The 26717-nt window shown below is 39.1% G+C and overlaps 4 protein-coding genes and 1 non-coding gene across 5 annotated transcripts; 3 read left to right on the top strand and 2 right to left on the bottom strand.

Moving 5' to 3' along the window:
• Positions 1 to 290: 290 nt before the first annotated feature.
• Positions 291 to 6487, top strand: rpa2 (replication protein A2). Its single transcript, XM_029450849.1, has 9 exons — positions 291 to 448; positions 661 to 755; positions 1370 to 1471; positions 3907 to 4020; positions 4596 to 4670; positions 4912 to 5028; positions 5329 to 5457; positions 5567 to 5661; positions 5985 to 6487. The coding sequence occupies exons 1-9, from the start codon at positions 436 to 438 to the stop codon at positions 6070 to 6072; spliced, it is 828 nt and encodes a 275-aa protein (XP_029306709.1). The 5' UTR covers positions 291 to 435; the 3' UTR covers positions 6073 to 6487.
• A 163-nt stretch (positions 6488 to 6650) lies between these two features.
• On the bottom strand, positions 6651 to 13855 carry themis2 (thymocyte selection associated family member 2). The gene is made up of 8 exons (XM_029450844.1): positions 13713 to 13855; positions 13292 to 13432; positions 12784 to 13209; positions 10914 to 12118; positions 10173 to 10290; positions 9763 to 9836; positions 8506 to 8623; positions 6651 to 8169 (listed from the first exon to the last, which is right to left on the bottom strand). The coding sequence occupies exons 1-8, from the start codon at positions 13813 to 13815 to the stop codon at positions 8078 to 8080; spliced, it is 2277 nt and encodes a 758-aa protein (XP_029306704.1). The 5' UTR covers positions 13816 to 13855; the 3' UTR covers positions 6651 to 8077.
• A 390-nt stretch (positions 13856 to 14245) lies between these two features.
• ppp1r8b (protein phosphatase 1, regulatory subunit 8b) lies at positions 14246 to 19694 on the top strand. The gene is made up of 7 exons (XM_029450848.1): positions 14246 to 14457; positions 14979 to 15039; positions 15362 to 15515; positions 15621 to 15838; positions 16300 to 16444; positions 16822 to 16886; positions 17717 to 19694. The coding sequence occupies exons 1-7, from the start codon at positions 14405 to 14407 to the stop codon at positions 18068 to 18070; spliced, it is 1050 nt and encodes a 349-aa protein (XP_029306708.1). The 5' UTR covers positions 14246 to 14404; the 3' UTR covers positions 18071 to 19694.
• Positions 15117 to 15283, top strand: LOC115021905 (small Cajal body-specific RNA 1). The gene has a single exon (XR_003833775.1).
• A 908-nt stretch (positions 19695 to 20602) lies between the features above and the next one.
• Positions 20603 to 26653, bottom strand: LOC115021683 (cytochrome P450 4B1-like). Its single transcript, XM_029452276.1, is given in 14 exon segments — positions 20603 to 20822; positions 21438 to 21520; positions 21614 to 21678; positions 21846 to 21894; positions 21896 to 21980; positions 22119 to 22295; positions 22819 to 22838; positions 24023 to 24123; positions 24594 to 24748; positions 24871 to 24995; positions 25686 to 25813; positions 25914 to 25958; positions 26064 to 26202; positions 26462 to 26653. Coding segments are annotated over 14 exon segments (1542 nt in total). The 3' UTR covers positions 20603 to 20644.
• Positions 26654 to 26717: the final 64 nt, after the last annotated feature.

The following is a 26717-nucleotide window of genomic DNA, read 5'->3' as shown; positions in this document are numbered from 1 at the left end:
AACGGGACCTGAAGGCAGCACTACCTTGGTTTGTAGATGAGCACATTTAATGCCCCGTGTTTTGCCTTTCAGGCATTCCTTTCTGCGAGGCAGTATACCGCCTTCCTCAACAAGTTATATCAAACACACTTGTAATTAGACACTAAATGTGTGGTTAGGGCCATTGTTGAGAGTTAGAGCCGCTACAATGGTGACATTTGTACACATCCAGTGAGAAACAACTGTCTGACAATCATAAATCAGGGCTACACATCCCCTGTTCTCATATGTGTAGGTTTCGCGGGACTTCTGCTACGCGCATGCGCTGTATATTGAGTTTAGCGCGCGGGACTACTCAAGGAAGTAATCTGAAACTGAGTGCGCCTGTTATCTCTGCTACACAGTGTTTATAATATTTCAGATATTACTTTATTAACTTAAATACAACTTGCCAACATGTGGAATCAGGGTAAGTTTAATGTTCGCACTGTTACTGTTAGTAAAGTGGTCAGGTCGGTTATTGACGTTGTCTGGCTGAGGCTAACGTTAGCTTCACTACTTAACTGCCGCTTTGTTGTTGTGTCTCTGGTTGTAACGTCAGTTGGTGAAAACGACTGTATTAAATGGAAAGTATAAACCTCTCCCTATCTCAGCTGTGTCTACTTTGTTTTGCTTTTTCAGGAGGGTACAATGACTCCAGTACGGTCGGGGGTTACACGCAGTCTCCAGGAGGCTTTGCATCACCTGCCCTATCCCAGGGAGGAGAAAAGAAAGGGGTTTGTACTGAAGTCTGCACTACAATTCACTGGAAACGGATATAAAGCAACACAGTTATGCTGAATACCAATCAAAACAACATCATCATCATCTCCCTTAATTTGTACATTTATATTCTAAATAGATTAGGTTCATCCAGTGGGGGAATGTAAATTAACGTTATTTAATTACTCTAGTACATTTATTGTAAAGCTTTAGTTACCAGTTACTCTGGATATTTATATTATTAATACAAAATACAAGGTCAACTAATAATTTAATATAAATTAATCTACTCAGCAGTTCATAAAGTAATTAAAATGAGCCCCACTTTTACCAGCTGCAACATTAAAGTAATGCATCAATCCAGTATTATATAATTATCATTATAATCCAGTAATATACAGTTTAGGCTATCGTTCTGAAATGGCTCATTCTGTTTAGATGACTATTTTTAAGTTTTAGTAAATATTATATATTTATATAGGTAGTATTGTTACACACTTAACCAAAAATATCTAAGTACTTCTTTTATCACTGGGTTTATCAACCTGTCAACCTCTTTCCCATTTACACATTTGTTCACACACGTCTGTGTACTGATGGAAACACTGACTGTGTGTATGTTTTGCAGAGAACCCGTGCCACACAGATAATCCCGTGCACAGTCTCTCAGTTGATGTCTGCCTCCCAGGACGATGAGGCCTTCAAAGTAGGAGATGTGGAAGTTTCCCAGGTAAGCAGAAGCAAAGCAGGGACTGTGTGGTGGCACAGCATGAAGATAACGGTCAATAGTGTCTCATGGTGCAATGCATTAGTGTTGAAATTAATTATTATAATTACCAGTTGGTCATTTCTCTTCTGATATCAAACATTTTGGCTTATAAAGGGGGACATGACTGAATATAATAGTGGAACATGCTTATCACGATTTATCTGAGCCCTATTAGATGTTTTTCAAAGTGCCTTTTTTGTCCAAACTTTAGTCCAAAGATCAAAGAGATCCAATTTATAATGGTATAAAAGAAATGGACAGCAAATCCCAGTTTGACAGCTGACAAATGTCCAGCATTCTTGTTTGTAAAATGACTTTAATGATTTAATTCGGTATCAAAATTGTTTCCGGTAGAGCTGAAATAATTAGTTGATTTAATCAATGAGTCGAGAGACAGAATCTGCAACTGTTTCAATACTTGATGTCATTGTTTCAGTAATTCCTTAAGCTAAAATGCCAAACTTCTTTTTTTGTCATTTGATAATAAATTGAATTTCTTTGGGTTTTGGACTGTTGGATAAAACAAGCAATTTTAATTTCAAAATCATGGGTTCTGAGAAAATATAATGGGCATTTTCCTCCTTTTTTGCTTCCTGCATCATGTACTAACTCAAGAGATGATGCTCTACAACAGGGGTATTCAACTAAAATTCAAAGAGGTCCAGTTAGAGAAAATTTCCACAAGCAAAGGTCCTGAGCATCATAATGTCTAACTTGCGTTATGAATTAGTGTGATATATATTGAAGCAGCCTAGTAGCTGTATCAACGTCTGCACGTCATCAACAGCTGACTGTCAAATCTAATAAAGAAAGTACAATTTAAAAACATTTAGACAATATTTATTGTCACTTAACATTGAAATATATATATATATATAATACCGTAGATATGTATAATGTTCTTCTCGGGCTGCATTTAAAAATAATATTGAGAAAATAAATAATATAGCTTTTTGAAAAGTGCTTAATTTTAGAAAAATTAAATAAAGTGTAGCAGCAGCTTGAGTTTCTCTTTTTCTTTAACTGTTTCACATGTTGATTTAACTCTCAACCAATGTTAGAATAAATAATTCTCAACACATCTTAACAGTTTAACCCAGACTAGCACATCCTGGGTTAAACTGTTCTCTGTGGCTGATGATGCTGACAGGTGGCCTGTTTGCTTTATTTTGTCACAAATCAAAATCACATTGAGCTCTGAGACTACTTATTTTCTGTGCCCTCAGTTCAGATTTTAGTGGGTATGTTTGGTCAAAAACGTTGTGCTTTGCCTCATAGTGGCGTTTCACAGCACCACTGTTAATGAGCACCACGGTCTCTGAGCATATGAGACGCTGGTGTTGTGCTCCAGTGGGAAGGATGAACATGAATGGGTTGAAAGCTCTGTTGACTTTTCTCTTCTTGGAGAGCGCCATGAGTAGTTATTGTTCTCTCCCTGTCTGCCGCTCACTCGTCTCTTCGTCTGTGTTTCTCTCCCTTTCTCCGTCTTCTCTCTCGATCGCTAACTCCTCTTTCCGTCTGTCACTCGCCTCTCGCCTCTCATCTGTCTGTATTCAGAGTCGCAATGTTTGCCGCCTAGAATGCACAGATTTGATTGGCCGAGTAGCATCACGTGGGATGGCTTAACTCGCATGCAATTGGTCTGTGAGTTTCCTGAACCGCTAAACCAGTGCCGTAAAAACGAAAAAAGCTGCGCCGGTTAAAATAGAAGCGCCCCGTCAAAATTGAAAATCCCTTAATAATTTATTGATTATAGGTCCGGGTCCGGATAGGTCGGCGTGTGGGTCCGGACTCGGACCGCCTGTTATTGACCCCTGCTCTACAATAATATAAAATAATTATAAATCTTGCAAATTATCTCAAAGGTCCTCACAGATGCAGTAAACTGTCTGGAGTTTATAGTTGAATAATTTAACTGAAAGAATGTGTCTAAGACAGAAGTAGTGCTGGGTTTCGTAGAATAAGTTGAGACACATGCTAAAAGCGACAGCTCGACCACAAATAAATAGCTCAAATGCATGAAAGGTTTCCCATGTATTACTCTATTTATCCTAAAATAATTATAGTATGTGCCAGCACATATAAAAGCAGACTCCATTTACAGGAAAATTGTGTGGAAGGTCACTAACTCTAGCTGCCCCATAATTTCAAACTCTGGAGTTAATAAACTACGATAAAGTTGAGATAGGTACTTCTGTATTTCAAGTTCACAATCCACTTCTCATTCTCTTAAACAGTTTCTTGTAAATAGGGGTCAGATCCACTGACGTCACACCAGATCTGTAATTTCCATTACATATAAGGGTCTAGTTATATTGAACATATTGATACACCCCTGTAATGGCAATGTAGCCATTTAAGCTTCTTGATCTCACGGTTCATGTTCTGTGTCATAGGTTACCATTGTGGGTATCATCAGGAGCACAGACAAATCCATGACCAACATCCAGTACAAGGTTGACGACATGACAGGTGCTCCCATGGATGTGAAGCAGTGGGTCGACACAGAGGTCAGTGCTGTTTGTTTTATTCTCAGTACCATGAATCATTTGTCCGTAAAATCTAAACGCATGATGAATAACACCAATACCAAGAAGGCCATGATGGTGGTTTCCGGTTCAACTGAGGCTCTTTGACCATTCTAAGAGTTGTATCATTTTTGGATGCAACGTTGAGTTTCACTTCTCATCTTAATTATAAACCTGAAGGATCTTCAGTGTAACACTTACCATCACAGATGCATAAGTGCTGACTCACAAACACCACTGTGCATGAGGTCACATACATATAAACTGGAATATACATAAACGTACAATAACAACAGCGAATTAAGCAAGAATAGAGGCACTTAATCCGCAATTCTGAATTAAGAATTTAAAATAAAGTCTCAGACCAAATGTTAATTGCTGCTGTGGTAGTAATCCCACTCCTTTTAGCCACAAATCTGCACTAATTTAACATTGTTGTGTTGAAAAACTGAACATTACTGTTTTCTTCCTTGTTCCGAAGCTTTAGCATATCCTTGTTTGCTAAACTACACAAATGTAGTCCTTTTAACAACACTGTTTTTTAATTTTTTGTAAAGGACCCCAGTGTGGACAGCACTGTCCTGCCTCCAGGCACGTATGTCAAAGTCTCCGGCAATATGCGCTCCTTTCAGGTGAGTCTACAGTCCTAACATCCTCTCCAAAGTACCCAGAAACAAATGGGAACGTAGGCTTTTTGATCAATTGAGAGGCCAGGTGACCATGTAATATTTAACTGACTGGGAGAGAAGCTTGTTTCATGAGCAGTTTTATGTTTTGATAATGTTTTTCTAGTTTATGCAATAGCAGTTCGTCTGTGGATTCAGCCTTTTTTAAAATTGAGTGAGAGTGGCAATCTTTGTCTTCCCGTCTCAGAATCACAGATCTGTCGTGGCATTCAGTGTCAGGCCCCTGGAGGACATGAATGAAATCACCTCACATATGCTGGAAGTTGTCCAAGCGCACCTGATACTCAGCAAACCTCAGACCCAGGTGAGAAATCCTAAGCAATAAACCTCAGCAGTCTTTGTTGTTGCTTGTTGCAAACCATAGACTGTATAAAATATGGACGTAGTCGCCTTGATGTCACCCATTTCTTAATTAAAAGGATGCTTGTTGGACCACTAGTATCTGAGGCGAGTATACTGTATGTTTTTCCCCTGAAGGGCATTAAAGGAATCTCATTTGTTCATGTCACATTTCTAAATATATATCTTCAATCTATCTTTGGGATGTTCTTCGTGCTGTCACCAGGAAATATGTTGACGCAATTTAGTTTGGTTTCTGTTTCAGCCGGGTGTCGGTGGAGGAGTGAACAGTAAGGTTGCGTCACTTTCTCGACCAGACACGGGAAGCACGGGAGGAAGCTATGCAGGTGCTAACGACATGACCACCAATGGGTTAAGCGCAAACCAGAATCAGGTGAGCATAAATGATATATTAATATTATAATTGTAGAATGCAAAACAGTAATGTGCTGCAGTCATAATTAAAGTAAGTGTGTTTTTAACGTGTCTTTGTTCATCTCAAGGTGCTGAGTTTGATAAGAGGCTGCCCAGAACCGCAGGGCATCAGCATCCAGGACCTGAAGCAGAGACTCAATTCCATTAGTATGATTGTCATAAAGTAAGAGAAGTTCCTTTATTCATGTTGTAAAAGGATAACTCGGTTTTTCTGTCAAACCTTTCAAATAGAACAATTTAACTTTTATTAGTTTTTTATTTTCTTGTCTTTTTATCTTAACTTTTTGCTTTCCCAAATATGCCTCTATTTTATACTTCATTTGAACTATTTGCGTTAAATTGAATATGAGAAAGATTTTATACTATTTTATGTCAAAAGTGTTTTGTTTTTTTAAATCTCTTGTGAAGCATTACAGTCCAGAGAAAAATAAAAATAAAAATAAAGGGCTTTAAAAAATATTCATGTTTCTCTTTGTGCTCAAACAGGCAAGCAGTGGAATTCCTAAGCAACGAAGGTCACATCTTTTCCACCATCGACGAAGATCACTACAAATCCACAGACAGTGATGATTAGACTCCTTCAGCTGTGGGCATCAGTTCTTTGAGTTTAACCTGATATGTCCTTTAATATAGCACTCAAAGCTATCCACTAAGTCACAAGTTCTCTGTTCAATGTCGCAGATCTGAGTGACATCGTGTGAATGCGTCTCTGTTAAGGGACTGTGGTCGGTGTTGGTAAAGAACATGGTTTAGGTTTGGTGACACATCCTGTATTCCTGAAGTTGCTTCTGCTACTTTGCAAGTCCCAAAGGTGTTGCTTTTGAGACTGCTGTTGTTGGCAGTTAATGTTGTTGTTCTGTATTTCCCACCTTTCCATTGTAAAACATTTTGTAATTTTAAAGATTTGGAACACAAGTACTCCAATTTTCTTTTTTTTGTCTGTGTAACTTACTTTTGCCAAAATTAAAATATAAAAAATGTACAAACAAGGAACTCTTTTATTTCTTAATGATATTACACTTTTATGATATTTTCCTTACTTAATGTCTGTACAGTTTTTCTTTTACTTTTCCCCTAGTTTGTTACAATAAACCTGAATTTAAGACATCAACACACAATTCCACGAAAAACAAGCAATTTATTTAAGAAATGTAAAATACAGAGACTTTATTTACATGTGTATTTAGCTGTGACGGAACAAACTGGATTTAGCATCTACCCACTTTGTCCATACTTGATTATGTCAAGTCTGGCTGTGCAGACATGTGGAACAAAAACATCTGTCTATAAGGTTCAACTGGTTCTCACAGTAAACAGGTCTTAACTAAATTCAAATAAACCAAATGGGTGTGAGTGGATTCTGAAGCCACTTATCAAGACATATCTTTTAGTACCAAATGAAACTCCAGGATGTTTGTAATTTAAAATAAATATACATGGTACACAATTCAATTCTATATTTTTTTATTATTTTCAGCAGTGAGTCAAAACCAACCTTAAGTAACAAAACAGGATTCGATGCAATGTGTGGCCCTTGTCTGTTTGCTGGGAGAGCGTCTGTGGTCTGTGGTTAAGACCGACAGCTCGCAGCAGAGACGGGTCTGAACCGTTTCTGTCGAGAGTTTGCGTGTACAGTTTAGTTTGCATGTAGGAGGCTGCCATATACATTAAATGCATGTATAATAAAATATATATCATTATTACCTCTGTGAAGCTTGTAAATATGCATTTATTAGCCAAGGCATTAATTAAACTGGTGTTATATTAGACCAGACTAAAGACTATATATAGAGTAATGGCAAAGTATTGCATATTAAAACTATTTATACACAATGACAAGCTACAGCTCCCAAAACTCCCATACAGTTTGATTTCAACGATTTGTTGACAAGTTTGAACAAAAAGTACAAAGGTTCAGTATCATATAAAAAACAACAACAATAAATACTATAAGAGTAGTACAAAGTGTGTGACACAGCTACAGCCTCTAACAACCTTGAAGTGGTTTGAGCGTAATAAGTAATGGACAAGGAATGAAAGAGTTTCGCTGACCACATTAGAAGCAGGTTATGTGTTGAGAGACACTGGAGGATATTGTGTGGGCAAATATTTGCTGAACAAAGTGTCCACGAAACTGAATGAGTGCCAGTGCCTTTGCCAAACGTGCACAGCAGTAGAATTAAAACAACAGGGCAACCAATTAAAATCACTCGTCACCAAAAGCCCCGTGGTGTGTTATAAATCTTGCAAATTATCTCAAAGGTCCTCACAGATGCAGTAAACTGTCTGGAGTTTATAGTTGAATATTTAACTGAAATATCTAACCTTTTGTCAAACCAATTAATTTTAAGTATGAAATGAAATCACATGTTAAGTTTGAACACAATATTTAGGATTTAATGGACAGGTTGCTCGGCCTGAGTCTCACAATATACTGTACCTCTTTGCCTCGTTACATTTGCATACAATATAAAATAGAAGAGCTTAAAAGATGCTATGTGACATTTTCCTGAGTCACTCTTACATTCAGTTCTCATATGTGCTATTTCTCTGTTATTTTAGTAAAATCCGACATTCGCTTATGCGTTCTTTATTACCGTTACAAAACTATCATCCACAGTTTCATAGTCGTGGTCGCTGTCATCATTTGCTTCGACTTCACACAGATGCACTGGGGGAAAAGAGGGATACAGAGTATTTATCAATCAGTAATATTCTATATTTTCACAATATTTAATAATTTTCCTCCTGTTAGCATATCCAATGAATATACAAGATAAAATAAATTGATTTAATATAGCGTACTACTTCCTGACATAGAGCTTTGGGAATGGGGGTAAGTGGCACAGACAGAGGACAAGTTATAAAGTATTGTTGGTGTTGGTCTTTCTGTAGGATTTGTTTACAATAATGAAAAGTATAGAATAACATCAGAAATATTCTTTAAGTGTTGCCAGTATGGCTGAAAAACTACTGAACGTGATAGAGTATGCAAATAGAGCTTCACCTTTATTTTTCAAGTCGTTTCTTTGCACGTAAGCGTTTGGCAGAGCGCTACCTGTCGGCCTTTCATCCACTGAGTGCTTTCGGGGTACGATTGGTGGAGGTTGATCATTGGAGATATCCTGCACAATAAGAGGAAGTACAGTAAAACATTCAGCTTCATTGCACACAAAAAGTGTTTGTGTTTGCATAGTGGGATGTTTCGAGAGCCACATTGTGATAAAGAATGTGTCTAAGACAGAAGTAGTGTTGGATTTCATAGAATAAGTTGAGACACATGCTAAAAGCGACAGCTCGACCACAAATAAATAGCTCACATGCATGAAAGGTTTCCCATGTATTACTCTATTTATCCTGAAATAATTATAGTATGTGCCAGCACATATAAAAGCAGACTCCATTTACAGGAAAATTGTCTGGAAGCTCACTAACTCTAGCTGCCCCATAATTTCAAACTCTGGAGTTAATAAACTACGATAAAGTTGAGATAGGTACTTCTGTATTTCAAGTTCACAATCCACTTCTCATTCTCTTAAACAGTTTCTTGTAAATAGGGGTCAGATCCACTGACGTCACACCAGATCTGTAATTTCCAGTACATATAAGGGTCTAGTTATATTAGTACAAAGTGTGTGACACAGCTACAGCCTCTAACAACCTTGAAGTGGTTTGAGCGTAATAAGTAATGGACAAGGAATGAAAGAGTTTCGCTGACCACATTAGAAGCAGGTTATGTGTTGAGAGACACTGGAGGATATTGTGTGGGCAAATATTTGCTGAACAAAGTGTCCACGAAACTGAATGAGTGCCAGTGCCTTTGCCAAACGTGCACAGCAGTAGAATTAAAACAACAGGGCAACCAATTAAAATCACTCGTCTCCAAAAGCCCCGTGGTGTGTCATAAATCTTGCAAATTATCTCAAAGGTCCTCACAGATGCAGTAAACTGTCTGGAGTTTATAGTTGAATAATTTAACTGAAATATCTAACCTTTTGTCAAACCAATTAATTTTAAGTATGAAATGAAATCACATGTTAAGTTTGAACACAATATTTAGGATTTAATGGACAGGTTGCTCGGCCTGAGTCTCACAATATACTGTACCTCTTTGCCTCGTTACATTTGCATACAATATAAAATAGAAGAGCTTAAAAGCTGCTATGTGACATTTTCCTGAGTCACTCTTACATTCAGTTCTCATATGTGCTATTTCTCTGTTATTTTAGTAAAATCCGACATTCGCTTGTGCGTTCTTTATTACCGTTACAAAACTATCATCCACAGTTTCATAGTCGTCGTCGCTGTCATCATTTGCTTCGACTTCACACAGATGCACTGGGGGAAAAGAGGGATACAGAGTATTTATCAATCAGTAATATTCTATATTTTCACAATATTTAATCATTTTCCTCCTGTTAGCATATCCAATGAATATACAAGATAAAATAAATTGATTTAATATAGCGTACTACTTCCTGACATAGAGCTTTGGGAATGGGGGTAAGTGGCACAGACAGAGGACAAGTTATAAAGTATTGTTGGTGTTGGTCTTTCTGTAGGATTTGTTTATAATAATGAAAAGTATAGAATAACATCAGAAATATTCTTTAAGTGTTGCCAGTATGGCTGAAAAACTACTGAACGTGATAGAGTAGGCAAATAGAGCTTCACCTTTATTTTTCAAGTCGTTTCTTTGCACGTAAGCGTTTGGCAGAGCGCTACCTGTCGGCCTTTCATCCACTGAGTGCTTTCGGGGTACGGTTGGTGGAGGTTGATCATTGGAGATATCCTGCACAATAAGAGGAAGTACAGTAAAACATTCAGCTTCATTGCACACAAAAAGTGTTTGTGTTTGCATAGTGGGATGTTTCTAGAGCCACATTGTGATAAAGAATGTGTCTAAGACAGAAGTAGTGCTGGATTTCATAGAATAAGTTGAGACACATGCTAAAAGCGACAGCTCGACCACAAATAAATAGCTCACATGCATGAAAGGTTTCCCATGTATTACTCTATTTATCCTGAAATAATTATAGTATGTGCCAGCACATATAAAAGCAGACTCCATTTACAGGAAAATTGTCTGGAAGCTCACTAACTCTAGCTGCCCCATAATTTCAAACTCTGGAGTTAATAAACTACGATAAAGTTGAGATAGGTACTTCTGTATTTCAAGTTCACAATCCACTTCTCATTCTCTTAAACAGTTTCTTGTAAATAGGGGTCAGATCCACTGACGTCACACCAGATCTGTAATTTCCAGTACATATAAGGGTCTAGTTATATTGAACAGCTGTTCTGCTTCACGTCACGTCACATCCCACCTGTGCATTTTCTTATGTTATTTATTTTATTCTAATCATTTGCACAGATAAAGAACTAAAATAAGTAAAGAAATAAAGCCATACTTACTGGAGGTGGGGGAGCTGGGGGCCTTCGTTTGCTGTTCAAAGTCAAATCGGCTAACCCCTTGGTTGGGATGCTTTTGTCGGGTTGCTGTTTGGATGACTGCTTCGGAGGTTTTGATGATTTTTTGGAAGGCTTTGATGATCGCAGATCTCGCTTCGGTGGTCGAGGTGGAGGAGCGGCATCTGTGCTCCCTTGTTTGTGAAATTCATAAAAGAACAAGTCTGTCACCTCGGTAACTCTGTCCACATGGCACTTAGGTGGCTTGCTGCTGGACCATGGCAGGGGGTCTTTGGTAAAACAGACAGACATCGAGAGCCACTGGGCTGGGATCTCGAAACAGCGGTCTGGCCTGTGTGCAAAGCTTGCCTGGATGGTGGGCTCTAACATGGCCCCCTCTATTCTGAGACATGCAAACCCAACTAGTGGATCATTCTCAAGTTCAGTATCCCGGCTCACCACTTTAACATCCAGGGGCAAACTCAACTCCTTACCCAAGTCCTTAAGTCTGTACTTCTTGTTATCACTGAGCACCTCCACAAAGTGACCCTGCATGTACAGAGGCAGAAAAATCTCCTCTCTCTCATCCTCCTGCTTTACCTCATCTTCATCATCATCATCATCATCATCCCCATCATCATGCTCTTGGAGAAGCCGACACAGAAGAGCCTCAACGGACCGCTTCTGTCCCTTGTTGCTTTCACAAGGCAACTCTATCGTTTCCCAGCGAACAACTTCCAGCTGTTCGCCCACACTGAGGGCAGGCAGGCCCTCCTCCTCAACCTCCTCACAGTTCCTTGTTACACTGACCTTCAGCCCCGGGGCCTGGATTGAAGCAACGTGCAGCTCATACACTGAATTAAACTCTCTTGGCCGCCTCCGAAAACGTCCACCATATTGCTGAGCAACCAGGAAGTACTGTTGTGCCTTTCGACTCTTCAAGCTGGATAATAAAATCATGGCTGAGTTACTTATCTTGTGGAAGATAAGGTGGCTGCTCTTGCTAAATTCTGGCAGCCAGCTGCACTTGAACAGAGAGCACGTCTCAGGGACTTCCAAAATTTCCACTACAGCAGGGAAGGATTCAACTGGCTGGGAAAGGACGTCCGTCAGACTGAGCGGGGTCACAAAATTCACATCCTTACACAACTCAGTGACATCGACCACATCCACCTCTAAACTGGAGGGAAACTTCAGCACGTTCTTCCTCACTGTAAAAGAGAAATAATGTTAGAAAAGGTAGTAGAGGCACTTGATGAAGTACAGTGTGTTTTACCAGTGATGGAAGATGCATTCAGAACATTTACTAGAAGTAAAAGTAAAATACGCCCACATTCAAAGTCTTACTTCAGTAAAAGCACAGCATTATTATCACCAACAAAATGTACTGAAAGTAAAAGTACTCATTATGCAGACGATACATGGTGAGTGCATATTATAACATAGTATATTATATTACTAATCACTGATGCATTGATGCTGGTCATTTTAACTACTACTATTTAAAGTTATCTTTCAACATGCATCATATTTCATCAGATCATGATTGGCTTTGCAAAATCTTAATCTGTACATAACTACTAACTATAACCTGATAAATGTAGTGGTAACAATATGTGCCTCTCAGATGTAGTGAGGCGTACAGTAAAGTAGCATAAAATGGAAACACAAAAGGAAAATCACTAAAAATTATATTTAAATTAAATACTTAAGTAAAGTAAGAGTAAAGAGTAAATAAAAACTTACATTTTACATTTATTTGTTCTGTACTGAAATTCTAATAAAATAAAAAATAAGTGAAAATAATAACCATTATGTATAGCACATGCACATTTAATTCTTTTCAAATAAAAATGAAAAAGTAAGTTTTTCTCACAGTTCATGATGGCTTTGACCTGGTATATTGGGCTGAGGACAACGGGCCGTTCATACTTGGTGGTGTTGATGAAGCGAAACCTTTGACTACGCAGGCAGGGCGAGGACATGATCTCCTGCACAGTAAAGCGCTCCTCGCTTTCACACTCTCTGAACTCCCCTTGGGAAGAAAGTGGTATACACACTTCTGCAGAGGATTCCTCTTGTCCTTGAATATGGCAGCGCACCTGATCCTCCTCACCCTCATGCCGCTCAATGGAGAGCACTCTCAAAGCTCTCTTTGCCCCCAGTGTGAAGTTGTCAATGGTTATCTTGGAGCAGCAGATGAAAGTGAAGGGAAGGCAGGATTCCAGGCCCACAGGCCTCATGCTCACCATCTCCTCGACTGAACTGTATGGTCTCTCATCCGGAACAACTTTGAACAAACCTGAGAAAGAGCAACAAGTGTCATTGGTCAACTACGAGAAAAAGGTGAGCTGTTCTGTTTCTTATCTATAGCTCAGACCAACCTGTGTGGTTGATAGGCAGCTCAAAGATCTTATTGTTGCTGATGTCTTCACAGCAAACTGATAGGAGCTCAATGCCAATGACCTTTATTAGATCCCCAGTGGAAAAGCTCACTTCACTCCCAGAAAGTTCGTATATAGACCCTGAAACGTGAAGTGAGAAACAGAGCACAGAAGGGACTAAATAACAAGAATACCATTCAACAATGATCAGATATATCAAGCATAAATAACCAACTAAAACAAATGCTCTCTGTCTTATTTAGCTACAAAAACATCTGATTTGGTGTTGAGAAAAGAAGGAAATATGTGTACTGTGTAGAAATAAATGCATGCAGTAGATATAATCTCCTATCTCTTTGGCTTTGTCCTCATCTACCCTCACAGTCTCAGTGCACAATGAATTAAACAATCAGATGCCTACCTTGGAAATACACTCCAGAGCAAACTTGTAGAATCTTTGGCAGACAAGAGTTGTCCAAAGAAGCAATGAATTGTTGAAGTGAAAAAGCAGTCGTTTCTGCCATCACTGCTGCCTCAGTGTGCTGCGATCAAAAATGAAGGCAAGCAAATGACAATTGAAGCATAATAGGAGGGTGCTTTCTCAAACAAAAACCACAAAAATGAATGAGGAAGTAACCAAAGCTGTTTGCACAATGCTTGCATTTACAGGCGGAAGAAGTAAATAAGTATTATGCTTGTTCAAACTGTGAAGTTGTGAAAGAGGAACTCTGATTTTCTGTCAGATAAAGAAAATAGACCAAGATACTCTCGAATATTTATCTTTATAAGGAAATGTGTCAAAATGTACACGTGTGTGTGTGTGTGTGTGTGTGTGTGTGTGTGTGTGTGTGTGTGTGTGTGTGTGTGTGTGTGTGTGTGCTTAACTTAAATTTGGACTTGTATTCGGACTGTCCCTCACTTGATGTTAGCACAGTGCGAATATGATCATAATAACTTTACTGAATTTCATTTTAAAGTGTACATTATAGATTTGATTAAATATGTGATGGTCTTATTTGGATGTAACGTGTTTGAGTTGTAAGACTACAACTCCCAGTTGCCCAAAGTGACGGTTTCCCAACATGCATGTCGGCTATGAGAGGATGAGGCAAGATGGCGACTAAAATAATCAAAGAGAGTGCTCCCCCTTTTGATTGTCCAACATGGTGAGCAAATGCACATGCTAAAGTTGTAACTGTTTGTTTGTAATGGAATAACAGATGCAAATGAGCAAATCAGCCTTCCCTCATTTATAGAACTGACCTTTTACAAAGAGAGAAGCTTGTAGGCACTGTAGCTAACTTTAGCAACCATGCTAGCTAGCTAGCAAGCTAACCAATTAACGCTGGCATAAATGGCGTTGGTTGTCTCTTCTCTTCTTCTTTTTTCAACAAGTTGCTGCATATGTTTTGTTTTAAGATTGCCCGTTTTGAGCAGATGGCGTTCATTGATAAAGCTATCACATTTTAACATTTCCCAGCTTTTGTCTTGGCATGTGATAGCATTGCATACATGACGACCGCTATAACGTTAACGTTTCCATGAGCTGAATGCACAGGTCCAAGCACTCGTTTTAATAAACCTTTCAGCATGACAAGAGAAAGGCTCGTAATGATCAACTTTACACAAATGCCCAGAATGTAGACTGTGTACATGTTTAACATTTTCATCATCGGTTTTGTTTCAGGGCAGGCAAACCGCCCCAGGGGCTGCACCTAGACGTGATGAAGGGAGACAAACTGATGGAGGTAACTTAGGACTTTAGGTCATCAGCTTCATTGGAAAAGCATGTAATGCATCATGTTGTGTGATGTAAGTTAGTTGAATGCACCAGATACAAGCCTGACAGTCCACTTTGTCACAGACGTGTTGAACACTTTGGCACTTTCTATGACTGCATGGCTTCAAATGGTGCAAGAGCAGCATCAGCCCTGATATTTAAGCTTTTCAGTGGCAAGCAACACTGTTAAGTTATGACTCAGAGGCACAGAAACATTGTAGACTGTTAACAGACATTTTTGGGCAGTTGTTTGAATGACAATGATTCACTGAAACTGTCTCTCCCTGTAGAAACTGATCATAGATGAAAAGAAGTACTACTTATTCGGGAGGAACCCCGACTGGTGTGACTTCACCATCGACCATCAGTCATGCTCGCGTGTCCACGCTGCCCTGATCTACCATAAACACCTGAAAAGGGTCTTTCTCATAGACCTCAACAGCAGTAAGACATCATTCACAATCACACTTTATAATGGAACCATTCGAAAACTATGAATAATCAGTTTTAACGTGTGCAAACTTCTTTATTTGATTGTCACCCTTTTAGCACACGGTACTTTCCTCGGACACATCCGTCTGGAGGCACACAAGCCTCAACAAGTTCCCATAGACTCTACAATATCCTTTGGGGCCTCAACAAGGACGTACACTATCAGAGAGAAACCCCAAACCCAAGGTAGTGCTGGAACAGGAGACAGTAAGACGGGAGAGGACGAAGAGCTGAAAGGACTGCTTGGGCTTCCAGAGGAAGAGACGGAGCTAGAGGTACATTTAGTTTCTCGATAATAATATTCTCAAACATGAACTACATAAAGGAGAAAGAAAATGGCTCCATCTTGTGTCTTAATCATAACATTGGTTGCCTTTTCAGTTATTTCTTCTGATATCTTTATGAAGTGTAATATTTTGTTTGAATTCTCTTGTTTGTATGAGTGGTATTAAAGCAAGATGCACTTTCCAAAATGGCTGAACATAACATAAACATTAAATCGAGTGATTATATGAACTGTTTATGCCTATTATTAACAAGTTGTTATCTTTTCCCTTAGTTTATGATGCTCTTATTAACCCGCTCAGTCTGGTGTGTGTGTGTGTATATATATATGTGTATATATATATATATATATATATATATATATATATATATATATATATATATATATATATATATATATATATTATTTTACATTATACAAGTATTAATTTTTCTTTCTGCATCCTGCCAGAACCTGACGGAGTTCAACACAGCTCACAACAAGCGCATCTCCCTACTGACCATTGAGGAAGGTAATCTGGAAATCCAGCGACCTAAGAGGAAACGGAGGAACTCCAGAGTTACCTTCAATGAGGATGACTCCATCATTAACCCAGGTACGACTCAAATTGAATGCGGTATTGAAGTAAACACAAAATATTTCTCATACTAACTTTAAACAACTCTTTGTTTTTTACTCACAATGCCAAACCAAACTATTATTTTTTATTAAATTAAATTGCCATTTTGTAAATTATTTTAAGATTCTTGTTTGGATGTTTAATGGCATGTAACTGAGAAGTAAATTAGTTTAGAGGATTTTATTTTTGACCTCAGCGAAGACTTTTACTGACAGTTTTGATGAATTAGAATGGAAGGGTCTTGCTGTGAGCAGCCTCCTGATGTAGCACTGATCAGATGTGTGCATTTCTACTTTTTAAGAGAAGAAATGCTTTCCAATAAATGTTAACACTTGTCTTTTAAATACTTACAGAAGATATAGACCCCTCGGTGGGACGGTTTAGAAACATGGTGCAGACTGCTGTCATCCCCATCAAGGTAAGCTTTGGTTTTGTCAAATCCAATCACAATCCAATTATTTAAATCTCCCCATTGTGGGACTAGTAAAGGATTTCTCATCTTGAGCAATGAGCAACACCACGTGACGTCCAAAGCTTCAAACGTTACTGGTATTTTAATTATGGCTTCATTCAGTTTTACAGCTAAACTTTGTGATTGACACATTAGTGGGATAAGAAGAGAGGAGAGTAATTGAAAAAAATGGTGATGTACGCTAGAAAGACATAATCCTAAGTATGGAAGAAACCTCAGGGTGAGCGACTGAAGAGGAATCATGCAGTCGATGTCATGTGTACAGAATAAACAGGCACAAATAAAATGACAACATAGACAATCCATATGACAACAATGATAATGTTAACGTAGATGGAAAAGATGGATCTTTAGTGACCGTCAAGCAGGACCAAAGGAGCAGCCATGAACCACACGCAACCATTACACGTGGCAACCTGCACCACGAGAGACACAAAAAGCTGAGTTGGTAACAAGCATTTATGAATGCATACAGATGGCGAGGGAGAAGAGGAGAGCGGTGTAGGTCCTCCGGCGGTCTTAGCATATAGCAGCATAACCAGGGGCTGGTCCAAGGCAAGCCTGAGCCAGCCCTAACTAACTATAAGCTTTATCAAAAGTAATAAAGCTATAAGTCTTACAAGCCACCACATGTTACTGTGTTTGCTGTGTTTGAAGCCCCGAAGCTTCAAATCTTTTACGACACTAATAGAAAAGTAATCCCAAAGTTTCATAAAACGTATTCTATCCCATCACTAATGACTTGTGAAGTTAATACTTTGTCATCTCCGCTGCAGAAACGCAGGTCAGAGGGCCACAACACTCTGGGTCTTGATGACCTGACTTCAAAGCGCATCCACAGCTACAGCTTGGGCGGTGGTCTCTATGGGGACTTGCCTCCCACCAGTCATGAGAACCTGCCAACAGGTGCTCCAGGAGGTGCTGCTATGCAGGGAGGGCTTCCTCTGCCCTTCCCCAATCCAGCACCAGAGGTGGACCTGGCCCCAGAGGCTCACCAGCCTCCTGTCACACTCAACCCCACGCCTGTCACAGCCCCTTACCTACCAGAGACCCACAACGAGCCACGCAAAAAGAAGTATGCCAAAGAAGCTTGGCCGGGCAAGAAACCCACCCCTTCACTACTCATCTAACCCGATTCTTAAAGCTGCTGACTCTCAGGTTACCAGCAGATGCATCAGGGACTGTGACCTGGCTGAGGTGGAGTCATTCACTTCTCAATCTTCTTTTTTTATTCGTTGTGTTACTCCTCGTCATCACAAAAAGACTCCACACAATTTCCTTGTGGTCTGTCACAAGATGTCATCTACTGTACATTACTACGTCAGCAGTTAATAAGTTGGCCAGAAGACGGCAGACGCTTGTTGATTGATAACGCAATTAACGTACATTTACAAGACTTGACATTTGAGTGTCAGAGTGGCAGTTACACTTGTTGGTCTGTGAGTGAGAGGCTACATGGATATGATGAGTCATGTTTAGGGTGTAAAGTTGGATTTGTTTTCTACTAAACGCGTTTCAATATTTTTTTTCACTCCTTCAGTGTTTTGATATTGCTGTTTAAAAAAAATGGAGAAAAGTACTTTTATATCAAATATTTTACTGTGAAAGTTACATTATCCAGACATGAAGTCAGTTTCTATCAAAACACAGGGCTGCTTTTTATTTTGAAAACCTAATGATATAATGTGAAACAATTCCATTACATGTATTAGATCAATATTAAGTCTACTGAAGTGTCTTGTATTTGTCCAACAAGCCACAAGATGGTGACAATGGTCAGAGTTTTCAGTGAGGTTTGGCCGCAGACTTGCAGGTACCATCGTTTATGGCCCGTTGTACGAACCTTAACCGTGGTCAAAATCTATATTTGGCATCCCATGAAAAGTGGTGCTGCTAGCTTCTTGTTGTTCATTTGGATCCTTTCTGCAGATTAAAGCCATGTGCCCTGGCCAAACAGTATGCTGATAATATTTGACATTTTCCAGGATGAGTTTTAAATGCTTTGTTGGCCATTTGTTAAGTAGGAACAGAATATAGTATAATTGTTACAGTAATTAACAATTAATTAATTAATGTTAATTACAGTAACAAATTCCAACTTTGCTGCAAACATAAAATAATTTTAATATGTTTTAATGGCCATGTAGTTAATATCTTCCACATGCAACAGAGTACAGTGCATTTCACCCTTAACTGACTTGAGACATAGGAACTGCCTTTGCACAGTAGCAGATCAAATCATAGTTAGCCAAGTCAAACTGGTGGAACGCTATGTCATTGGTTTATGCAGAGTGTACTCCAAGGTCCCATGAAATGGTATCGTTACTCTTTTGGGGGCATTTTTGCTTTTAAAGGTAAACCACAGAGAGGTGACAGGGACTGAAGGGAGAGGGCGGGGGGGGGGAAGTGACCTGCAGCAATCGTCCTCGAACATAATCACACGCAGGACAATGTGATCACTGTATATGGTATGCATCGCAACCACAAGGCCAAGTTGTTGTGGCGGCATTAGGCCAAAAACGTATCAATATTGCTATTAAACAAAGGGGCTAGAAAGGCAGGTTGAGTTGAGGGAACACGCAGAAAGATCAGAGGGCCATTTCATGAGATCTTATTGAGAGGTTGGAAAACGGAGATCAACAAAAACGAGGTGTTTCACTTTTACAAACTGTGCTGGTGACTTTTTGTCCTTGTAGGAGTGTGGATTTTGTAATCATATGACTGTAAATAAAAAATGAATTACTTTTGACTCAACTCTGCTGTGTTTTCTGCTGTGATTCAGTAGTGTTGCATTGCATCTGCTCCGATATGAACGGCCTGTATTCCATGAAAGGTCCTTTAAAGGCAAGTCATTCGGTGGTTTATGAGCAAAGAGCAGAACAAAGATGACCTGTTGCAAAATGTACAGTCTTAGACTTTATTCTGCGTCAGGAGCACCTTGACCTGATTCAAATGAGTTAATGTGGTACAGACCAATAACTTGAATGCCAGGCAAAAGTAAATCTACACAAAGGTCGTGAACTTTAGTTACCGTTTTAAAAAATGTTATGTAATTGAACTTTCAACACTAAAAGAATAGTGTGAAAGTTCACATTAGCTTTTTTGTGAACATGAAAAAAAGTGCATTTACAAATTTCCATTTTTATTTATTTATTCTAAACTGATTTGGTACAAATGTCCTACATATAGATCTGATTCCTTTTTCAAATACAAAGTGCAAAATAGTTTTATTAAAACTGTTCCAGTGTGAGACAATTGTTCTAAAAATACAAATGCAAATTCCATTTTAGCAAATAATTTCCCCCAAAACATTGTTAGCATTCATTTCATTGCCTGTGATTCTTTGTCAGTGTAAAAGTATGGAAAGATTTTAGAAAATGTTCCCTTAACGGAGTAATCCATTTATCCAGGTGTATAGCGTTTCTCCAGTTATTCCATTACAGTTCATCTAGCTGTACAATAAGTGCAAATAGGTGAAATCCTGTAAGTGCACAACAACAGCTTCAAATGAAAGTGCAACATACAGAATATGAATTCAACTATTAGCTACAAATAAGCCAAACCGATATAAGTGCAACATACAAAGAACAGTGTTTTTTTTTGCAGTCGAAACAGGAAGGTGTGACGACTGTCTGCTGACCTGACATCAGTGGGGAGGTCGTTCCACCATTTTGGAGCAGGATAGCAAACAGGCGGGTTTCCCTTTATAATTGTGGGTCAACAGGTTTGATCTTGATGTGGATGCCATTGACTGAGCGAAGCACCACTCCAGGAAGTAACTTGGGTTTTTGAGTGGGGTCCTCGATCAGCTGGTATCTCTTCAGTGTCGTGGCTGTTGCCACCTTCAGCTCGTTCATGGCAAAGGTTTGACCAATGCAGTTTCTGAGTGAAAAATGAAATGCCTTTAAGCAACATCATAAGAGGACAGCAACATGCCATAAGAGCAGTTCATTTCACTCAGGACGGGATGACTTGTCTGCTTATCAGGCTGGTTTGATGTTGTACGGCTTGTGTGGTCAATTAAAATATAATAAAGTTGTTTCCACGCACATTCAACACAGAAAATATACCTTTAAGAAAAAGAAGCAAAACTCAAATAAAATGATTAGCCAATTTAGATTGTCTAGAGGTTTCTGATAAAAGTTTGAACGCTAAATGTTGGAGAACTTTGTATCGTCGGCCTCTTCCACACTTATTGCCCACACACACACACACACACACACACACACACACACACACACACACACCAGATGGCAATATTATTTGACTTTATACACATAACTGGCTCTCACAGTGTTTTCTTTCTTCCCTGTGGATGAGGCATGTGTTGTCACAATCTGCTAAATGAAGTGATATTTGCAATGTGTGCAACTGATAAGTAGAATTATACGCTTCCCCAAATGAGTTCTTTCTGCAGGACTATTGTACTGTAGAAGTCCGAGAGTAGCTGTAGGCCTCGTTCTTAGTGAGCCAGTCAGGTATCAGATCAAGACAAACCTTGGCCCAGCAGAGAAGGGCACGAATGCATGAGGTGGCCTCTTGGAAACGTTCTCCGGTAGGAAACGCAGTGGGTCAAAGACCTGTGTGACATAAAACACACATTTTCTTAATTTGTCAACTGAAAATGTAATCGAGCTTTCACTTGCAAAGACTGAACGATCATCTTGACTTACTTCAGGGTTTTCCCAGACAGTTGCATTCCTGTGAAGGGCATACACACTTGTTCCGACGCGCATACCTACAAATAAGTGAAGAAAATATGTGTTATTATGTTGTGCAACCTTAACTTTAAAAAAAAAAAACTGAGTTAATATTATCTTATGCAACAGGGGATAAAAGTTATCATGTATGCAACAGTATGCTGTTTTGTCTATATGAACTTTCCAAGAACCTTTAACGACAAACCTTTCGGCAAAGTCCTTCCATCACAAAAGGTCATGGGTTTAGTAGGTGACTCTTGTTATTCCTGGTACAGGAGGGTGAAGGCGGAGGGATTCTTTTATGAACATTGTAGTGTATGGAATTTTACTGAGATCCTCCCTTAAGATGAGACGGACACGTGTTAGTTGTCAATATTCACCACAAACAGGTGACGGCCTTAAACTCACCTCATCCAGCTGTGGTGACACACAGTGGCACTGACTTGCATTGGGCAATGTTTTCAACATTTAAGCCTACCACTCAATGGTGTCCTTGCCATCCAGGGCTTGAATGATCTCATCCCTGCACGTCTTCTGGTATTCTGGGTGGCAGGCCAGAGAGTAGATGATGAAAGACATGGCACTGGCTGTTGTGTCATGGCCCGCAAACATGAAGGTGTCCACTTCTGCTCGTAGATCTTTATCTGACAGACCCCTGCTGCTTCTCATCCTGAGATAAAAGACACAAATAAATACATGCTTTATAAATAAAATAGCCTTGCCTTTCCTTAAAATAATAATAAAAGGGTATTATTTAAATACAAATACAAAAGACAATAACAATTAGTAGGCCTATTGGAAGTCACGTAGATTGCTAATGTCTGTGCTCCTTTCCAACGCTAAAAGGTGGAGGTTGGCACTCAAGTGTGTTTGGACAGAAAGGAATCATCAACACATGTATTATGGGGTGGGAAGCAGTAATGGTTCACCATGATGTGCGTGAGTAACAGAGGTGTTATTGTTTGAACTTGTTGTGTCATATTGAGAAAATATTTGCACAACAGAAATGGATAGATATGACTTAGTTCATATTTTCTAAAACGTGCCAATGGTCAGCCCAATGAACAGTTTGAAATATTATATTAATATATAAGTATTTATTTATTATTCAAATAATTGAGTTATTGCCTTCAGGCTGCTGCTCAAGTGTGCCACACAAGAGGGAAAAAAGGCCAGACTGTTGCCTTTGTACAAGGGCCTATTGATATGCTGAACATGAGGAAGCTTCTGCACATTAGCAGATGCCTTCTGTGTTTCCTTTGCAAGAAAGATCAATGCTCCTCACCTTGGGGCGCCTGGTTAAGTTTTAAAATGCGGGAGCAATCTTAGAAAAATACATAATCTTTGGCAGTGCCATAAAAAATAAATTATAATTTAAAACACATTTCCTGCATTGCTACACCAGCTAACCTCTTGGTTTAGGTCAAGAAACAGCCACATTATGTTAATAACAATTCTATCAGTATCACTTATTGATATTTGTGTTTTGGTGTTTTGGTGAAACAGCGCCCCCGCCAGCCCACCAGTAACCATTCAGGCACATAGTGGTACTGCAGAGAGGCTTTCAAATCAAAATGATAATACATTCAGATGAAGTTCTGTGAGAAGTTGAAAAGCGGCTAAAGTCAGGAAGACACCACAGTAACTGTAGAAAGCACTATTTTCTATCGATGTAGTGTTAGTAAAAAGAATATCACTCCCGCAGGACTGCGTTTCCCTTCTGTCAACGTCAGAAAAGAAGAGTGGTGGATATAATTAAAATAATACTTTAACACGTGCTCTTTGCTGGATTATGTGTTTGCCGAATTACAGAAGATGTTTGGAAACATTCAGAAAAAGATGGTGAATGTAATTTTATCGGTACATTTGGTCGGTAATTAGAGCAACATTGTTATTTTCCTTGTTTTAGGAACAGACTTCTGCTTATACCGACACCAGCTCAGAACGTGACTGTGCCTCTCGCGGGAAAAACAAATAGACAGGCTTGGATTAATCTGAGCAGCATGCATTGGAATACATATAATAGATTTGTGCATATTTCTCCCCCTCCCCCTGTCGCTCTCTCGCTGCTGCACGGGAGAGACACTGAGATCGAAAAGTGGCTGATAGTCCTGTTTTAATTGACAATGTTGCGCAACATAGCACAGTTTTCTAGTTTAATATGGATGTTGTTAGCCACCATTGTCAATCTAACAAATCAATAACAGAAATGTATAGGCAACTAAGTGAATAATACTTGTAATACTATTAGCATGTTGAATTATCAGGCATACACTTTGCATATTAATTATTCACCATAAATACTTTGAATGAGTACTTGTTGCTTTTGTGGCATTAGCCATTTTCTACCAGTGGAGCTGATATCACAATACATACTCCCACTAAGAGAAGGATGTCCAGAAAGTCCACTTTTGTCATGGCCTGTACGCGGTCCAGCTCGTTCTCCTCCTTTAGTGCTTCTTTCCTCTTTCGTATGACTTCCTCTACAACAAGAGAAAGGGTAATTAGTATTTGCAGAATAATCAAACTAAAACCACTGTATGTATTTATATTTAGTAGTTACATGCAAAGATGTACTCAGTCAATACATTATTTTGTTTGCAAAGTAGTGCTATGATGTTAAAGGGACAGATACATGCAAATGCCGATCCCACTGTTCTGATTTTTTGCTGAGATTGCATGTGGTTGTGTGTCCTTTAAACTATTACATTTGATTAAAAAAATCACAATATATCGCCTTGCTTACAGTATCGCAATACATCACAATATATTGAATTGTCACCCCTGTATCATGAAACGTATCGCCAGATCCTTGCCAGTGCACAGCCTTAATATATACCTGAAGCTGAGTGTAAGAGGAAGCTATATAGCAAATTGATCAAATATAGTATGAGTGATATTTTTGGCAATCGTTTCATATTGTTATTAATCTAACTATGTTTGAAGATTTTACCTGTGTGACTGTGAGCCACCCTGCGTGCTTTTCTGTATCTGTAGCCATGTGGGCTGAGGTAGAAAATGAGGTCATTGTGGTATGGAAACGACCTGAACCGCAGGCTAATCAAATTATTGATCTCATACACTGCTTGGATGTATGCATTTGTTGCACTGAAATTAGAACATAGAAAAACATTAAAAGATTAATTTCCTGAATGATTCAGGCAGCAGAAGCTGTAAACAACTGAGAACATAGACCTGGAATTGGCCGTAAAAGGTTTGTATGGACTAACCCCTCGGTCTGACAGTTGCTGTTGTAGCTGAAGGCACACTTCAAGATGCTGTCTAGTGTCATAAGGCTCACGTGTTCAAACACTTCAAAGGACTCATTGGTGTTTGCATAACTTTCCCATTTGTCCTGGCAACAGTGAGAGAACAGATGTGACATCTCTGCAGGAGATGTTCCATCCAACACACTCATTAGTTAGACCAACTTTGTATTACACTTTAATCATTTGCAATGGATTAGCTGTATTACCTACACATGTAGTAAATGTGTAACATCAGTGGCTTAATGTATGACTTTAGAGATGGGGGAATGATACCGAAGCAACACACTCATTAGCTCGGCCAACTTTGACACCAAATAGCTGCAGCGCCGCATTTTAACGAACTCCTACAGATTTAATCCCATCAAATTAAAATGTGGTCGGTATCAATTAAAGACCCTGAGTATGAGAAATTATCAAAATCGCTAGTATTCATGGAACGCCCTCGCCGTGGCGGTCGTTTACCCCTGACATTCACATGCCAATTGTGAGTTTTTTTCATTGAATGCTGTTGCCATGGCGACACATTGTTCTCCATGGTTGTAAATCCAATTTGGGAGGCTCGAAAAAACTCCTGAAAGTTGGCACACAGGTCAGGACTGCAATGGACATGGTCCAGTCAGCCACACATTTCACATTCTTCATAAGAGCTCAGGCCTGTAGACATCTATATGCCCACAGCGCCCCCAACGCGCGCGAATGTGCGAGGGCCCAGTCATCACTGCTTGCAGCTTTAATTATGAATTGTTATTTATACAAATAAATGTCCATTTACATACCAGCATAGTTTTAACAGACTCTGACATCAGTTTAATGTATGGTTTCAAAACGTTATGATGGAAACCTGGGGTCAAGAGCTTTCTGTGGCGAAACCACTTCTGGCCTTTAGACACCAATAAGCCTTCACCTGAAGACAAAGACAGACAGTATGTGTGTCAGTGAGTAAAGAAGATTACACTCTGCAATAAACCAAAATATACTGTAGATGAAAGGTAAAGCAGTCTTACCCATCCAAGACTCAATAAAATGATATATCAAATCATCTTTAGGCTCTGTTAGGAAACCAACAAATAAAAATGTTGTTGTGTTGACCTTTGGACTGCACTGATACAAAGGTGAATGATTTCAGTAAAGATAAAAGATAATCGCTCACATACCTGCCATTATCATTTTCATATAATCTGGATGGTGAATGTTGAGCAAACAAAGAAAGGGACCAAACCACAATGGGAAAACATAAGGGTACTGCTGTCCCCATTTCACAAGCTTGTCCAAGTCTTCCCCATTCTGCTGAAACTGAAAGAAAAGATTAAAACCTAAAACAAAGGTTAAGCTTAACCAAACCTTTGTATGCTGTAGCCTGAAGAGGACAATGTTATCACTTGAACTGTGAAGCTTACCAACTGTGTGTCTCTAATGTACAGTACAAGAAAAAACACATTGTTAAAATAATACTTAATTACAAGTTCAAGTCTTTCATTCAACATTTTAGTCCATAAATATAAATAAATGTACTGAAGTATTAAAAATAAAAGTACTCTTTACGCAAAATTACCTCTTTTGCATGTCCAAAAAGCCAGTGTGCCGGTGGTCCTGGAAAAGCTTCAATTCTTTGAAATGCATCTCTTCTTTGGGCGAGCAAGATAGTTAATTTGTAGACGAAGGCAACAAGACAAAGTGTAGCAAACAAGTGGTGCATTTGAGGCCAGCCCAACTGATATTTCACGAAAGCCACAGTTGTCTCCATACTGCTGGCTTGCTTGATGAACCAGTATTCCCAGAATGAGTGCTTTTGATTTGTTTAATCAAAA

Source organism: Cottoperca gobio, chromosome 16, assembly GCF_900634415.1.
Source record: "Cottoperca gobio chromosome 16, fCotGob3.1, whole genome shotgun sequence".
In the NCBI taxonomy this organism is placed as follows: domain Eukaryota; kingdom Metazoa; phylum Chordata; class Actinopteri; order Perciformes; family Bovichtidae; genus Cottoperca; species Cottoperca gobio.
The sequence above is the reverse complement of the archived record's forward strand: the minus strand, read 5'-3'. Positions and strand labels throughout refer to the sequence as shown.

What these genes read in the sequence shown, in the direction of transcription:
- rpa2 (XM_029450849.1), top strand. An exon ending in GCAATATGCGCTCCTTTCAG is followed by an intron (nt 4,671 to 4,911) that starts GTGAGTCTACAG and finishes TTCCCGTCTCAG; the next exon opens with AATCACAGATCTGTCGTGGC. An exon ending in ATTAGTATGATTGTCATAAA is followed by an intron (nt 5,662 to 5,984) that starts GTAAGAGAAGTT and finishes GTGCTCAAACAG; the next exon opens with GCAAGCAGTGGAATTCCTAA.
- themis2 (XM_029450844.1), bottom strand. Translation starts at nt 13,815, where the DNA reads ATGGCAGAAACGACTGCTTTTTCACTTCAACAATTCATTGCTTCTTTG. An exon ending in GCTGCCTATCAACCACACAG is followed by an intron (nt 13,210 to 13,291) that starts GTTGGTCTGAGC and finishes GCTCTTTCTCAG; the next exon opens with GTTTGTTCAAAGTTGTTCCG. An exon ending in TGGATGATAGTTTTGTAACG is followed by an intron (nt 8,624 to 9,762) that starts GTAATAAAGAAC and finishes CTTATTGTGCAG; the next exon opens with GATATCTCCAATGATCAACC.
- ppp1r8b (XM_029450848.1), top strand. Translation starts at nt 14,405, where the DNA reads ATGGCGACTAAAATAATCAAAGAGAGTGCTCCCCCTTTTGATTGTCCA. An exon ending in CCTTTTGATTGTCCAACATG is followed by an intron (nt 14,458 to 14,978) that starts GTGAGCAAATGC and finishes GTTTTGTTTCAG; the next exon opens with GGCAGGCAAACCGCCCCAGG. An exon ending in TGACTCCATCATTAACCCAG is followed by an intron (nt 16,445 to 16,821) that starts GTACGACTCAAA and finishes AAATACTTACAG; the next exon opens with AAGATATAGACCCCTCGGTG.